Source organism: Anolis carolinensis, chromosome 2 (assembly GCF_035594765.1).
Source record: "Anolis carolinensis isolate JA03-04 chromosome 2, rAnoCar3.1.pri, whole genome shotgun sequence".
Classification (NCBI taxonomy): Eukaryota; Metazoa; Chordata; class Lepidosauria; order Squamata; family Dactyloidae; genus Anolis; species Anolis carolinensis.
The window spans coordinates 244,108,315-244,121,143 of record NC_085842.1 but is presented as its reverse complement, the minus strand read 5'-3'; the positions used below and the strand labels follow the sequence as shown (position 1 = coordinate 244,121,143).

Below are 12,829 nucleotides of genomic sequence, written 5' to 3'. Positions count from 1 at the left end.
AGAGAAGCGGACAAATTACCACCGCACAGGCCATATGATTGCGCCATCAAGCTGGCAGAAGGTGCGAAACTGCCAGCAGGGAGGCTGTATGCCTTGACTGTACCGGAAAGGCAAGCTTTGCGGGAGTTTTTAGATGAAAATTTAGCCAAGGGGTTTATTCGCCCATCTAGTTCTCCAACTGCGGCACCAGTATTCTTTGTAGCCAAAAAGACTGGGGAACTTAGGTTGGTCTGCGACTATCGGATCCTAAACAAATACACCATTCGGGATAGGTACCCGCTCCCTTTAATCTCGGAACTGTTATCAAGGGTGCAAGGGGCTAAGGTCTTTACCAAGCTTGACCTGCGGGGGGCCTATAACTTAATCCGTATACGGGAAGGGGATGAATGGAAGACGGCATTTAACACGTGTTTCGGATGCCACGAGTTCCGAGTCATGCCTTTTGGGCTTTGTAATGCTCCTGCGGTCTTCCAGAGGTTCATGAACGATGTGTTCAGGGACCTAATTGACCAATTTTTAGTGATTTATTTGGATGATATCTTGATTTTTTCTAAGGACGAGAAAGAACATCGTCAACATGTCAAGCAGGTTCTGCACCGACTGCGGGCTAATGGGCTTTTCGCCAAGGCTTCCAAATGCGTCTTTCATGTGCCTGAAGTGGAGTTCCTAGGTCATGTAGTGTCAGGTAGGGAACTTAAAATGGACCCACATAAGGTTGACGCCGTCAACTCATGGCAGGAGCTGAAAACTAAGAAGGATGTACAAAGGTTCTTAGGTTTCGCTAATTACTACCGGGAGTTTATTCCGAATTTTGCAAAGCTCACGGTACCTTTGACGCAGCTTCTGCGCAAGAAACAGCCATTTGTGTGGGGGCGGGAAGCTCACGAGGCGTTTCTACAACTTAAGTCTAGTTTTCAATCGGACAACATACTAACCCATCCTGATGTTGACAAACCGTTCGTGGTAGAAGCGGACGCTTCTAGCTACGCGTTGGGGGCTGTATTGTCTCAGAAGGACTCCTCAGGGACCTTGCGTCCCTGTGGATTTTACTCGCGGCAACTAACACCCTTCGAGCAGAACTATACCATATGGGAGAAGGAGTTGTTGGCGATTAAGGTGGCGTTTGAGGTGTGGCGGCACTGGCTTGAAGGGGCACGGCACCAGATCGTGGTCAGATCTGATCACAAGAACTTAGAGCACTTGCAAACAGCAAAGAAGTTAAACCAGCGTCAAATCCGATGGGCTTTGTTTTTCTCCAGGTTTAACTTCAAGGTGCAGTTCGTAGAGGGGAAGGCAAACTTGCGGGCCGATGCTTTATCCCGCAAGCCGGAGTTTAAGACCAATGAGCAGGTTGTATGTCAGACCATCTTGCCTACTGCCTCTCTGTGTGTTGTAGATAATGAGCTCGGGTTACATGACCAGATCCTTGCGGCTCAGAGGGATGATGTGTGGACACAGGAGCAACTGATGCTGCTCTCAGCAGGTAACCGTACCATACTGCCGCATCTACAAGATCAAGACGGAGTATTGGTACGCAGGGGGCAGGTCTACGTACCAGTGGGGGCCCTCAGGTTGGAGGTGATTAGAGCCCACCATGACGAACCCATGGCTGGGCACTTTGGCAGATTCAAGACCGTGCAGCTCATTACCAGGAGCTATTGGTGGCCAAAGATGCGGCAAGACATTCTGCGCTTTTGTGACAGCTGCGCCGTTTGCCAGCAGAGTAAGACGCCTGTTGGGCGCCCTAGAGGGTTGTTATCGTCTTTACCTGTTCCGGAGAGGCCATGGCAAATCATTTCCATGGATTTTATTTCAGATTTGCCTAAGTCTGGGGGTTATACTTGTATTTGGGTGGTGGTGGATTTATTTAGTAAACTGGCTCATTTTATTCCTTGTTCAACCATTCCGGCGGCCCCTACGTTGGCCTTACTATTTACTAAGCACATCTATCGTTTGCACGGAGCACCCGAGGTGATTATTTCAGATAGGGCTCCGCAATTTGTGTCACGCTTTTGGAAACATTTCCATGAGTGTTTGGGGACTAAGTTAAACGTTTCTTCAGCTTTCCATCCGCAAACGGATGGACAGTCGGAACGGGTTAATGGGCTCTTAGAGCAATATCTGCGTTGTTTTTGTTTAGACCAACCCACGGCTTGGGTGAAGTGGCTACCGGTGGCGGAATTTGCTTACAACAATGCGGTGCACACATCTAGTCAGCATACGCCGTTTGAGCTAACTTATGGTTTTCACCCACGGGGAGGTGTGGCGCCGTCGACCAATGTGGTCTCTTCGGACCCTGTGTACCGCTCTACGGAAATGGCTGCATTGCATGATGTTGCCCGTCGCTTACTGCTGGAAGCTAAGGCAACGCAGAAGACTCAGGCTGACCGCCACAGGCAGGCAGGGGAGGAGTTGGAAGAAGGGGATTTGGTGTGGTTATCTTCCAAACATATTAAACAGGCTGGGGGAAAGTTTGCGCCTCGGTATTTGGGTCCCTTTCCTATCGTTAAAAAGATTTCTTCCGTTGCGTTTCGTTTGCGTTTACCGTCTAGTTTAAAGGTCCATCCAGTCTTTCATCGTTCACTGTTGAAACTTGATACCTCTAGTCGTCGTGGTGCTATAGCGGAGGGTATCACTGCCACTTCTCCGCCATCGGGGGAGGAGGCCTTTGTGAGAGGGGATAGTGTTATGATTGAGCCTCATGGCTCTGTTACTGACAGACGTGGGCGTAAGACTCCTCGGGAGTCAGATACTCTCGAGGAGCGAGAGAGAAAAAGACTGCGAGACATATTTGCAGCACCATCTGACGAAGAATCTTTCGAAGGGTTTACGGAGAGAATGGAGGAGGGGCTGGTTAGCTCAGAGGAGGATGAGATGGATTGGACTCGGGTAAGGGAGGAATTGGGTGCCACTGGCCATGATGGGACAGAAGATGAATGGGGACCTTCAGGATTAGACCCATGGCTTAGCTGGAGGGATGGGACGGGATCCACAGCTGGAGATGCTGTTGGGCGTAGTCAGAGGTGTTCCAGCTCTGACGAGGAAAGTGATGAGGAAACGCCCGGGTTAAGGAGGACAGCTGACAGTGATGAAGATTTGTAACTGGCATAAAATGGGGCTTGGGAGCAATTGCAAATTGCGTCGGGCAAGGTAATCTGGGCAAACGCTTGGGATCCGTGTGTGTGTGGGACGCTTCCCTGAAGACTTGTGTGCTTTCCTGTGCTGAGACGTAAGTTGATTGGAATCCAAGGTCAGACGGCGGGAGGGATTGTGTGGGCATTTGTTTGTGCAAACCTGTGCTTACTCTTATTAGCTTGACCTTCCGTCGTCTTTCTGACGGACGCCATCTCCTGCTTTGAGAACCCGGACTGAACTGACCACGGCTTGTCTTCCCCCCTTCTTGGACTTGGAAAAACTACAAACGTCTGCTTCTGGCTTTGATCTACGGAACGGAACTGGTCTACTCTACTTCTGCAATCCTTGGCTGAATTGCTCGTGTTGGAGATCCTGTCTACTGTGTGTGTGTGGGAGCGACGCAAGTTACTCTAAGCACAGTGCTGGCAGCAGAGAGGAATCTGCTGCCAATTAGTTGCATTCTTTGTATCTTTTGTTCCTTGGCTTTTGTTCTGTTAATACCTAGGCTGAAGCAAGCAGTTTGTTTTTACCCGGATTAAACTCCGGTTTAATCCGGTTTATCTTTTGAACATTTACTTTTGTCCCTTTTTGCTACTAAAGGCAAAAACTGCCTGGCCCTTGTGTTTTTACGGGCATTTTTGAGTTCTGTAATCTAATAAACTCTGTTACTTTGAATCTTGTGGCGTTCTGTCTTTGACATCTTATCTCTAAGGATTTTTGTTCCACTATGTGAAATGTTCTTCAGTATGATGTTAAGATCAAACAACCAACAAATATTCATAGTTTTGTTCCAACAGAACCAGATGCCACCTTCCAACTGTCCTATCCCTTGGAAAATCTGTAGGATAGGACACTGAAGAGCATACATTTCTTGAAAAGACTGTAGTATCCACTCAATAGAAAAATACATAATAAAAGGTCTTTATTTAAAGCCTTGTCTTCCACATGAAACTAGCCACTTATTCAATCCCCATTCTTTAAATGCTAGGCTGACATATAATTGGAGGACAGTTTTTCCTGTGTGGTAGCCCTGAAACCCCAAGCCTGGAATACCCATATGTGTTCTTTGAATTTTAGAAAACCTTCAGATGCAAGTAGAAAAACATACTCATTTGAGGCTCTTTTCCAAAAAGCATTTTTGCTGTTGCTTGTATCTGACTTCAGTTTTTCCGGATGTTCCAGTTTGTTTTAAAGTTACATATTATAAACCACTTTTTATTCTATAAACCCCTTTGACCTGCTTCAGTCATTCAAAAACAAGCATTTGAAGAGGCTCAGGAGAACATCTCACGCCTGATCAAAATTTGATTTATAGCAGTCTGAAAGAGCCCCATGTATGTAAAGTTAGATAGGTAGGCAGATTTCTTTCTCCCTCCATTCACATTACAGAATTACAGTAGAGTCTCTCTTATCCAACATAAACGGGCTGGCAGAACATTGGATAAGCGAAAATGTTGGATAATAAGGAGGGATTAACATCAAATTATGTTATGATTTTATAAATTAAGCACCAAAACATCATCTTTCACAACAAATTGACAGATAAAGAAGTTCAATACACGGTAATGTTATGTAGTAATGACTGAATTTACAAATTTAGCACCAAAACATCGCAATGTATTGAAAACATCAACTACGAAAACATTGACCACTAAAAGGCAGACTGCACTGGATAATACAGAAGGTTGGATAAGCAAAGGTTGGATAAGCAAGACTCTACTGTATTGTGCTCTTATTCCACCTTAACTGTCATTATTCAATCCTATAGAATTCTGGATTTTGTAGTTTAGTGAGGCACTGGAGCACTCCAACTTAATTCTACACTGTAGAATTAATGCAGTCTGACACCACTTTAACTCCCATATCTTAATGCTATGGAATCCTGGGAGTTGTAGTTTTCTGAGGCACTATTCCTCTTTGACAGAGAAAGCTAAGGACCTTGTAAAATAACAGCTCCCATGATTCCTCAGATTAAGCCAAAGCAGTTAAAGTAGTGCATTAATTTTACAGTTTAGATGCATCCTAAGAAATCTCAATGCTCCTCTTGACCCTGCCAATCCCAGGATTGCAGAGGACAGAACAGCAGCAGCTAAAGTGGAATAACAGCACTATAATTCTGCATTGTGAATGGGCCCAAAATGTGACCTCCCTGTGGAAGGAGGCCTACCACTTGTGTGTACATGGATACCTACTGAGCATCAGCTTAGGGCAGGAGTGGCAACAGTGTATGGGCCATAGGAGGGCAATTAGGGTAAAGGTTTTCCGTGACGTTAAGTCCAGTTGTGACCAACTCTGGGGGTTGGTGCTCATCTCCCTTTCTAAGCCAAAGAGCTGGCGTTGTCCGTAGACACCTCCAAGGTCATGTGGCCAGCATTACTGCATGGAGCGCCGTTACCTTCCCGCTGGAGTGGTACCTATTGATCTACTCACATTTGCATGTTTTCGAACTGCTAGGTTGGCAAGAGCTGGGGCTAACAGCAGGCGCTCATTCCGCTCCCAGGACTTGAACCTGGCACCTTTTGGTCCGCAAGTTCAGCAGCTCAGTGCTTTAACACACTGTGCCACCAGGGGCCCCAGGAGGGCAATAATGGAACTCTAAATGTTTCTGGTCTATAGATGTATTTCTCAACCTGGGGTTTGGTACCCCTGGGGAGTTGTGAGGGGGGTGTCAGAGGGGTCACCAAAGACCATAAAAAACCACATATTTCTGATGGTCTTAGGAACCCTTTGGCAGAGAAGGCTGAAGATCTCTCCATCTGTCCTTCTCTTCCATTTTGGGAACAGACCACAAATCCTCCCACCAAAAGCCCTCCTCCTGTTCTGATTGGCTGGTCTCTCAGCCAAGGGGAGGGCAGTTTCTGAGACTCAAAGTGGGGAAGGAAGAGCAGGCGTGCTCTCAGCCATGGCAGCATGATGAGCATATGCAGGTGAGAGAGAGTGCATTCAAATTTGGGCATATCAGATATTTGTGCCAAATTTGGTCCAGATCCATAGTCATTTGGGTTCACAGTGTTCTCCAGAGATAGGTGAACTACATCTCCCCGAAATCACTGTCAATTTCTCCCAAATCCCTCCAGTATATTCTGTTAGTCATGAGGTTCTGTGTGAGAAGCTTGGCCCAATTCCATCGTTGGTGGGGTTCAAGGGGTTCTTTGATTGCAGGTGAACAAAAATCCCAGCAACTACAACTCCCAAATGTCAAGGTCTATTTTGTCCAAACTCCACCAGTGTTCACATTTGGGCATAATGAGTATTTGTGCCAAGTTTGGTACAGATCCATCATTGTTTGAGTCCACAGTCCTCCCTGGATATAGGTGAACTACAACTCAAGTTCAATGTCCACCAAATCCTTCCAGTGTTTTCTGTTGATGATGGGAGTTCTGTGTGGCAATATTGGTTCAATTGCACCGTTGGTGGAGTTCAGAATGCTCTTTGATTGTAGCAACTACAACTCCCAAATGACAAAATCAACCCCCCCCCCTCCCAACCCCACCAGTATTCAAATTTGGGCGTATCAAGTATTTGTGTCAAATTTAGTCCAGTGAATGAAAATACATCCTGCATATCAGATATTTACATTACGATTCATAACAGTAGCAAAATTACAATTATGAAGTAGCAATGAACATAATTTTATGTTTGGGGGTCACCATAACATGAGGAACTGTATTAAGGGTTTGCAGCATTAGGAAGGTTGAGAACCAGTGGTCTACAGCTTCTAACACCTCTAGAAAACATAGCAAATACGGTGACATTGTGGGAGAGCCATATTCTAGAAATCCAGAATTACACACCTGCAAATTGCACAACAGTACCTTTTCAGAAGCTTCTTGTGTTCTCTCCCCAGAAATAGTGAGCAACATTAGTTATTTGTAAATTTCTTTTTAACAAAGATGGTATATGGCAAGTAAAATAATGATGAACAATGGAATATTGGTACCTAGTTCCTAATCATCGGAACATAAAAAAACCCACAGAATCAAAGGGTTGCCAGAGACCACAAGATCCATCCAGTCCAACCCCCAGCAATGCACATACTGTAATACAATCAAAGCATTTCCAGCTGATGGCTATCCAAAACGCCTCCAAAAAATAGACTCCGAGTCTCCACCACACTCTGAGGAAGCATATTACACTGTCAATAAGTACCACTCCAGCGGGAAGATAATGGCGATCCATGGAGTCATGACCTTGGAGATGTCTATGGACAATGCTGGCTCTTCGACTTAGAAAGGGAGATGAGTACCAACCCCCAGAGTCGGACACAACTAGACTTAACGTCAGGGGAAAACCTTTACCTTTACTATAATATGATGATGATAATTCACTCTTTGCCCACTGCAACCCTTTCTCTACCGTCACTACCAGAAGCACTCAGGCCACACATAAAATCCAGATTATCTGCTTTGAACTGGATCCATTTCACTAGAGATGCAGGGATTTTCTACACACAAAGCAGAAGCTTTGAGCTATAACCTTTCGCCTTGTAGTATAAATGTACCTACTTATGTGCCAGGGATGCTGCTGTAACACCATTGTTTATAAATCTGCCCCGTCGCTCCTATATTTATGTACTTGGGAACAGAACCCAGAAAAGTCCTCGTGGGATTCCATTCCAAATAAATACAGTTGGGATCAAACAGCACACCACTGGAGCATTTTTCAAATCCGCCTTCAAAATTTGGCTTGCAACTAGCTTCCGAGTTGTAAAACTTCACTTTTTTATATTTGAAACAGAAGGGAAGATGAGAGAACGTTAACACAGGCTTGGCGTAGAAACATGTGCGTGTGTATGTTTGGAAAGAAAGCATGCTTGTTAAGAGTAACAAACAAATCTGGGGAAAAAACAAAAGACCACCCTGTTAAATATGAAAATGTGAAAAAGCTATCCATACCTTCTCCATTCAAAATCCACGGCAGGGATGCGAAGTCTGATTCATAGCCACACGTACTGCCTTCAAAAGCACAAGAGCCCGCAGGGAGTTCAACAGCTCCAGCAAACGGCAAAACTAGAGACAAAAAAAAGCAAGCCAGCTCAGTTCATCCATCCTTGGCACTGAACGCGGAGAGCTGGGCTGTGTCAGCCATCCGCTTTTTAGGAAAGGCAAACAATACTTTCTTTATTTATTACAGAAGCATCTACACCGTAGAATGAAAGACATCCTTTTTCACTGCCATGGCTCAATGCTATAGAACAGGCATGGGCAAACTTGGGCCCTCCAGCTTAAGCTGAATCTGGGGAGTAGGGTGAGCTCCCGCTGTTAGCCCCAGTTTCTGCCAACCTAGCAGTTCGAAAACATGCAAATGTGAGTAGATCAATAGGTACTGCTCCAGCGGGAAGGTAACGGCACTCTATGCAGTCATGCCAGCCACATAACCTTGAAGGTGTCTATGGACAACGCCGGCTCTTCGGCTTAGAAATGGAGATGAGCACCAACCCCCCAGAGTCAGACACGACTAGACTTAATGTCAGGGGGAAACCTTTACCTTTACCTATTGGCTACGGGCAGTTAAAGTGGTATGAAACTGCATGCCTTCTACAGTATGGATCAGGCATGGGCAAACTTCAGCTCTCCAGGTGTTTTGGACTTTAACTCCCACAATTCCTAACAGCCGGTAAGGCACCAGCTCCGGTTGGCAGAGAAAGCTGAAGACCTTGCAAAAGCTACAACTCCCAGGATCCTCTAGAGTTGGGCCATGGCATTTAAAGTGGTACCAAAGGGCATTCATTCTTATACAAGAGCCAAATAGTCCACCCCTCCCATTTACTCCAATGCCATCCTTGGGACCTATTGTGGCCCGTTCCCATCTCTCTTCATGAGTGTCAGCAGCTTCCATTAGAAACAATGGAAGGAAAGCGGGACAGCTTCTTCCTAGGTGCAAGACAAGGCAGCCCCGCCTTACCGTGCAGCAGAAGCAGCATGAGAAGATGCAGGAGGACCATCATTGCAGGGCTTTCAATGGGGCAAAAGCAACGGAGCGAAGGAAGCCAAAGCCCCCAGGCTGTCTCTGGCTCTGCCGCTTCCCCCGCTTCTAGGGAATGGAGCCGCCGGCCGGGAGAGAGACTCTGCTCTCTGTCAAGGAAAGACTTGGAGCACTGAGTGGAAGCAACCACAGTTTAAAGGCAAGGGGGGGTTGAGCTTTGGAAAGGGCAGCCAGCCAGAGAGCAAAGGCTGGAGAAGGAGGGGAGGGGAGAGGAGGGGAGGAGGGCTTAAGCCACGCCGCCTCCAAGGAAGAGCCCTCCACTCCCCGCCTCCTTTAAGGGTGCATCTACGCTGTGGATTTAATGCAGTTCGACACCACTTTAACTTGCCAGGGCTCAATAGAATCCTGGGGCGGGGCGGGGCGGGGCGGGGCGGGGGTTGTACTATTACTAGGTCTTTGCCAAAGACCAAATTGCAACTCCCAATATATTCCATAGCACTGACGAAGGGCAATGAAACTGCATGCCTTCTGCAGGATGCATCCTTAGTGAAGATAAAGTGTGACCAATTCTGGGTTGCTGTGAGTTTTCCGGGCTGTATGGCCATGTTCCAGAAGCATTCTCTCCTGACGTTTCACCCACATCTATGGCAGGCATCCTCAGAAGTTGTGAAGTCTGTTAGAAACTAAGCAAGTGGGGTTTATATATCTGTGGAAAGTCCAGGGTGGGAGAAAGAACTCTTGTCTGGCTGAGGCAAGCGTGAATGGTGCAATTGCCCACCTTGATTAGGATTGGATAGCCTTGCAGTTTGAAGGACTGGTTGCTTCCTGCCTGGGGGAATCCTTTGTTGGGGGTGTTAACTGGCCCTGATTGTTTCTTGTCTGGATTTCCCCTGTTTTTGAGTGTTGTTCTTTATTTGCTGTCCTGATTTTAGAGGGTTTTTTTAATACTGGTAGCCAGATTTTGTGCATTTTCGTGGTTTCCTCTTTACTGTTGAAATTGTCCACATGCTTGTGGATTTCAGTGTCTTCTCTGTGTAGTCTGACATGGTGTTGTTAGAATGGTTCAGCATTTGTGCGCTCTCAAATAATATGCTGTGTCCAGGTTAGTTTATCAAATGCTCTGCTCTGGCTGACTTCTCTGGTTGGATTAGCCTGCAGTGCCTTTCATGTTCCTTGATTGGTGTTTGGTCAATGCTGCGTTGGGTGGTCCCTACAGAGACTTGTCCACAGCTGCCTGGTATATGGCAGACTCCTGCAAGGTGAGAGAACCCCTCTTGTCCTTCACTTGTCCTTGTAGGTTGTGCTTCTTCATCAGTTTGCCTATGTGGTCAGTGGTTCCCTTGATGTATGGTAAGAACACTTTCCTCTGGGTGGATCTTTGTCTTTCCTCATGGATTGTTCTTGACCTTGAAGCTCTTCTGATGTCTGTGGTGGAGTCTCCATTGGCCTGTAGAGCCCAGTTTAGGTGGTTTAGTTCACCTTGGAGGAGGTGGGGTTTGCAGATTCCTTTTGCACTGTCTGCCAGAACTTTAATTGTGCTTCTTTTTTGACTTGGGTGATGGTTGGAATCTATCCATGTGTGTAGGCTTTCTGTAAACTGTGTGGCCCAATTGTTGTTTGGGTTTGCAGATTACTAAGACATCTAGAAATGGCAGCTTTCCTTCTTTTTCTTTTTCCATGGCAAATTGGATGTTTGGGTGGATGCTGTTGAGGTGGTCCAGGAACTTGTTGAGTTCTTCTTCTCCATGGCTCCAAATGGTGAAGATGTCATCCACATATCTGTACCATAGTGGGTTTTTTGTTGTTGTTTCCATAGGGCTTGTTTTTCAAAGTGTTCCATGTAGAAATTTGCTATGATTGGGCTGAGAGGGCTCCCCACGACTACTCCATCTTTCTGTTCATAAAATTAATTGTCCCACTGAAAGTAACTTGTGGTGAGGCAATAGTGAAACAGGGCTGTGATGTCTTCAGTGACCAATTAAATTTCCAGATTATTTTAAAGTGGTTTTTTAAAGTATTTATTGATAGATTTTAATACGTATTGGTTTTGGATTCCTTTTTAACCAATGTGATGTGTTGAGTTATAGTGAAGATTAACAGTGATAATAATGAGTGCATCGGTGTTATGGTTGAGCCTTATGGCTCCAATACTGGGAGACGTGGTCGTAAGACTCCTCGAGAGTCAGACTCTATTGAGGAGCGAGAGAGGAAACGGCTGCGGGACATATTTGCAGTATCAACTGACGAAGACTCCTTTGAGGGTTTTACTGAGAGAATGGAGGAAGAGGTGGTTAGCTCAGAGGAGGATGACATGGAGTGGACTCGTGTGAGGGAGGATTTGGGTGTTCCTGGTAATGATAGCATGGGAAGCGACTGGCGGGTTGCAGGATCGGACCCGTGGACGAGTTGGAGGGATGGGACGGGATCCACAGCTGGGGATGCTGTGGGGCGTAGTCAAAGATGTTTTAGCTCTGATGAGGATGATGATGATGAGGCACCTGGAATTAGGGTAACACCTGATAGCGATGAGGAGTTGTAACTGGCATAAAATGGGGTCTTGAATCCAGGGCTAATTGCATTGGGCAAGGTAATCTGGACGAACGCTTGGGCTCTTGTTGGGAATTTCCTGAAGACGGGTGTGTTTCGTTTGCTGACTACCTTGGACCTCCGTCGTCTTCTTGACGGACATTATTTACCTACTCGGAATTGACGCTGGACTGGCTGACTGACTGACTGACTGACTGACTGGCTGACTACGACCTTGGACTACCCTCTCTTTGGCTATCGGAGGATTTCGTGGAACCTAAGACGCCTGCACTTGGCCTTCGACCTCGGACCGGATTGGGACCCCGCTGACCGCTGCAACCCTGATTGATGTGTTTGGACCCGGAGTTCGCCCGCTGCACGGAGGAGTAACAACTTAGTTGCTCAACCACAGCTGTTGAGTAGCAGAGAGGAATCTGCTGCCAGTATTTATGTTCTATTGAATCTTTATTTACCAGCTTTTGTTTGTTTAAAGTCCCAGGCTGAAGTAAGCATTTTTGGTTTAACCCGGATTAAACTCATGTTTAATCCGGTTTAGCTTTTGAACCGTTTTTGAGTGACTTTTCATATTGAAGGCGAGTGTTTGCCTAGCTCTTTGTTTTTTACGAGCATTTTTGGTTCTGTATCTTTAATAAACTGTGTTGAATACTATCTACTGGCGTTCTGTCCTTGACAGATTGCCCAACGCCAGAAAGAAGTTTTTTCTAGTTAGGTAATTACGTCTAGAAGACGATGGAGGAGCTTAAGGCTCGTTTTGACCAGCTGCAGGCTGCATTTTACGCTGCACAAGCAGCACAGCCAGCTAAAGGACATGTTATGACTCCCGAACGTTTTGACGGGTCTCGAAATAAGTTGCCTACTTTTTTGGCGCAAATTGAACTTTATTTTTCCCAAATTAGTGCTCAGGCTTTTCCTACGGTCACCAGTAAGGTGGCATTTATTTTGAGTTTATTGACCGGTCCTGCGGGACAATGGGCCACTAATTTAATTTTGGGAAACAACCCAGTCAAGGACAATTTAAATGATTTCAAGAAGTTACTATCTGACACTTTTGGGGACCCCCTCCGTATGGAGAATGCTAGCTGGGCTCTTTATCGGTTGAAACAGGGAAAGGGGTCTGTTTTGGACTATTTAAACAAGTTTAATTCTTATCGCCATCAACTTGACTGGGGAGAGAACGCGTTTATGCTCTTGTTTATTGCGGGCTTAAATGATTATCTCCAGG

General features: G+C 46.0%; 1 protein-coding gene across 2 annotated transcripts in view; it reads right to left on the bottom strand.

Annotated features, from left to right (window-relative positions):
* Window positions 1-9,256, bottom strand: part of mamdc2 (MAM domain containing 2) — a 73,196-nt gene extending 63,940 nt beyond the window's left edge. Inside the window, exons 1-2 of one of the 2 annotated variants that reach the window (XM_008103299.3) lie at window positions 9,040-9,256; window positions 8,031-8,144 (exon numbers count right to left, since the gene is read on the bottom strand). In XM_008103299.3, the coding sequence (XP_008101506.2) occupies window positions 8,031-8,144; window positions 9,040-9,082 (157 nt within the window). In that variant the 5' untranslated portion in view covers window positions 9,083-9,256. The remainder of the gene's footprint in view (window positions 1-8,030; window positions 8,145-9,039) is intronic. The other variant, XM_008103298.3, reaches the window with a different exon arrangement.
* Between the last annotated feature and the right edge of the window lie 3,573 nt (window positions 9,257-12,829).